This window comes from Arachis stenosperma, chromosome 5 (genome assembly GCF_014773155.1).
Source record: "Arachis stenosperma cultivar V10309 chromosome 5, arast.V10309.gnm1.PFL2, whole genome shotgun sequence".
NCBI lineage: Eukaryota > Viridiplantae > Streptophyta > Magnoliopsida > Fabales > Fabaceae > Arachis > Arachis stenosperma.
Window position 1 is genome coordinate 90,427,864 of NC_080381.1, and position 4,168 is coordinate 90,432,031.

The following is a 4,168-nucleotide window of genomic DNA, read 5'->3' on the forward strand; positions in this document are numbered from 1 at the left end:
GTTTAAAAACTCAAAACAGTGGTATTTTTGGGACATTTGGAACAAGAAGCTACTCCCGCAATAATGATCCCAACATGAGGTTTGGAGCATTTCCTTATTATGGAAAGTTAGTTGACATCATTGAACTTAATTATGATGGTATATTCTTTGTAACCTTGTTTAAATGTGAATGGGCTAATACCACAAACACAAGGGCCATAAAAGTAGATAAGTTAGGTTTTACCTCTATCAACTTTAGTAGATTGATACATACCGGTGAGCATAAGGATGATGAGCCATATATTAAGGCTAACAAAACTCAAATGGTTTATTACGTGGAGGATGAGAAAGAAAAAGGTTGGAGCATACCAATTCAAGTAAAGCCAAGAGACTTATATGATATGGGCAATGAGGATGAAGACATAATTTATGACAATGTGGGTTATCCATCATAAGATTTGGGACAATTTTTTCCAGATAACATTTCACATATACCATTAGCAAGATCAATTATAGACGAAGAAAGTTTAAAATAATGTAAGTCTTTAGTTGCAAGTCATAGAGTGTTATGTATTGTTTTCTTTCATAATTTTATGTTTTATTACATATACTTGATAGTTTGATGTAGTAGTTTCTTGTTTCTTTGGTTGTTAGTTGACTAAATCAAGTACTATTATTTCAGTTTCATTATGTTATTGATATATTAATCTTAATATCTCTTGATACGTTGTAGAAATGACTAAGAGAGACTGTTTCTTCACGTGAGAATACATCTACTCATGAGTTTATTGATTCACCACCCGTTGATCAAAATGAGTCCTCTAAATCTATGGAGCCTGAACCTACTTTATCTACTGGTTCAGAAGTTCCACATGTTCAGTTAGATGTAGAAGGAAGAAAGTCCAATAAGTATTGGACAGTTGATTTGGAAGGTATGTTATTAAATTTAGTTCAATTATAGTACTGTATATTTAAATTTCTACAAGGAAGGAAGTATAATAATATATGGTATACGACTTGAATAATTTGATAGATGCAAATGGAGTGATTAAGGAAGGTCACTTAAGGTTGAAAGATGTGTGGGTGATGTCTCGTGAGACTAGAATTATAGTGCATTGGAATGAGCATGGCCAACCGATTGGTGAATCTGGTGGACTTTTAGGCTTGTTTTTGGGAGCTGTTGCTGGGAATTTCAAGAACTTTCCTATAAGTTATGAGAAATGGCCTTTGGTTCCAACAGAGCCATACAAAAATGGAGCTTATAGGGATATTATTTAGGTTTTTTTATTTAATTATTTAAATATAATTTAATTATCTTCAATACATGCACTCCTATGTTCTGGTATTGTGTCATCTAAGGACAATTTTAGCTGTTATTTATTAATTAATATAATATAGCTGGCCAACTCACTAAATGCCCCCTAATCTAATACTAGTTAGGTTTGTACCAATGTCTTTATCATGTATTTTTTTTCTCTAATTAGTAAAATAGTATTTTAATATATACATATTCAAACAAGTTTAATTATTCTGTGTACAACTAAAAAGAACCTCTTAAGTTTGATTGACATTAGTGCACTCTAATAGGAGCAAATAAGATATGGAAATTATAAAATTATGTAGAAGATAAAAAGTAAAAAGAGTTTTACTGTTTATGCATAATGTTAGACTTTAGTGCATCCAATGAGGTGTTCTAATATTTATATTTAAACCGATATCTTTTATTTTGACTAACATTTAAAAGTTTGTTTAGACTGCATAGGAAAAAAAATATTTCACTAGATTTTTAGAAGTTTTTTGGTCTTTTGTGGGATTTCAAATCAGGTAATTAAGTAAAATGCTCTACAAAGCTGTAAATGAGTTAAAATTAATTAAGGCTGGATATAATATCACATGACCTAACCTATCGTTTTGACATTTTTCCCTATATAATTTTAGTTTGTCATTTATGTTGCTGTTAAACATTTCAGGGATTAGTATCAAGTTTTATGATTACCAAGGTTCTAATTAAAAACTCTGGATAATGACTTTATTGGAAATATTTGAACATGAGGTTTATCCATATTAGTTTAGCATTAAGGAAGTCCATTTGTAACTTGTTATCTAATTAAATTTTAATTTTTCATTTATAAAATTTTGGAAAAAGAAGAACTAAAATTAAAATCTGAAAATAAAACTGCAAATCAAAAAAGCGCTAAATTTTTTTTTTTTTGAGTTGGCTAATATTACCTAGCTCACACTTATAAATATGTATTGTGCAGGGGTGATTGGGTTTTGGTCTATACTTCTCAGCATTCCTTGGTGCCATAATTATTTTCTTATGCTGCATGCCTCTTATGGCCATATTATGCTATTATTTTAGTTGTAAATTACATTTTGTGCATAGCATGAGTCGTGAATATTTTTGTGAATTATGTTCCAATTTTAATTATTAATAATTTTACATGTAATTCTATGTTACAATTATTCAAGTTAATTATTTTTATGTTTATACTCTGTAGAGATTCTTTAAAGTTGATGACGGACAGCAAAAAAAGTACATACTACAAAATCATGGCAGGAAGTGGAAAGATAATAGATGCAAATTGTTTAATGACAATTATAATTCGGATCTTACTAGAGAGCAAAATATAGCAGTGTTACCAAAAGGATTTGGAGTCAACTTAGAGCAATGGGCAACTTTTATTGATTATTGATTAAGATCCAAAACTCAGGTAATTGTATGAGCATACATTCTATATTTCATTTTATATTGACAAGTTACTAATTGAATTTGCATGTTTAGGATATGTGTGAGAAAAATGCAAGTAATCGAGAAAAACAAACAATTCCTCATACACTCGGATCCAAGACGATTGTTAGGAAGAAACACGAGTTGGTTTATGATTGAGTCCTTATCAGGATAATAATATGTTATTTAATTTTTACATGCGTTGAAATTGAATTTCCATTTATTGAATGATAGAAAACTGAAAACAAGAGAGTTTTTACTAGATCAGAGCTGAAATGTATCCAATTAGTCATAAGAAAAAGGATGGATCTTTTGTTAATGATGAGGCTAGAGAGAAAAGTGTAGGAACTTTCACTTTATTTTGGCTTTTTTGTTAATGAGAATGGAGATTATTCTAATGATGATGCATTTCTCAAATTCTTATCATAGGAACAATTAACTTTGCTTCAAGCTAATGAGACTTGTACTGATGATGCATATGTCAAGTTATTTGGAATAGAACACCCGGGTCGTGTTAAAGGTGTAGCATTTGGTGTTTGTCCATCCCAAGTCATGAAATCTTCTAATATTTTTGGAGGGGTATCTTCTTCATGCAATCATGACTTTGATATGGCTAAAGTTCGCTCTATGGAAGTAGAATTACAAGAGAATAAAGCAACAATTTCTTTATTATAAGCCCAGGTGACATATTTCATTAATCATTGTATGGGTGGAAAAGTACCACATGATTTTCCTACAGCTACGAATAATGGGGTAAATATTATATATAGGTTTTTTTTTCCTGAATCTTTCATTATACATGATTTAGTAAAATAATGATTTGGTTATTGTTGTTCATTTTCTTAATTTGTGCAAATGGCTTATGCCTTTTCATGTTAGACTTAAATTATTCAATGGTCTTTCTTTTTATTCTAAGATAATTTTATTTATTTTCAATCTTAGGTTGCAGACTCTCCAATAGAGACAAGGCCACCTTCTACTATTCCATGAAGTAGTTGTAGAATTTTATGATTGAAGTGACTTAAGACTTTTATTATCAAAGTAGCTTGATAAACCCCAATTTTGTGGTTTATCTTGTGCTTAATTTGGAAGATTTTATCACCTTTTCCCACATTTATTCAATGAAATAGCATGGTTTTGCAATTCTCCCTTAATTTGGGCTTAAATGTGAAAACATGCTTTTTAGGCCTTAAAATAGCTAATTTTAACTCACTTTAATTCCATTCGATGCCTTGATATGTTTGTTAAGTGGTTTCAGGTTTAGAAGGCAATGATTGGACTTAAGGAATGAAGAAAAAGCATGCAAAGTGGGAGGACTCATGAAGAAATGAAGGAACCGTAAAGTTGTCAAGCCTGACCTCTTCGCACTCAATCGACCATAACTTGAGCTACAGAGATCCAAATGAGGCGGTTTCAGTTGCGTTGAAAAAATAATATTCGGGGCTTCAAAATGATATA

At 30.6% G+C, this 4,168-nt stretch overlaps 1 protein-coding gene across 1 annotated transcript; it reads left to right on the forward strand.

Annotated features, from left to right (window-relative positions):
• Positions 1-808: 808 nt before the first annotated feature.
• Positions 809-3,385, forward strand: LOC130980962 (uncharacterized). Its single transcript, XM_057904601.1, has 5 exons — positions 809-911; positions 1,013-1,209; positions 2,481-2,654; positions 2,765-2,857; positions 3,140-3,385. Exons 1-5 carry the CDS (start codon positions 809-811, stop codon positions 3,383-3,385), a joined length of 813 nt encoding a protein of 270 aa, XP_057760584.1.
• The last annotated feature ends 783 nt before the right edge of the window (positions 3,386-4,168 follow it).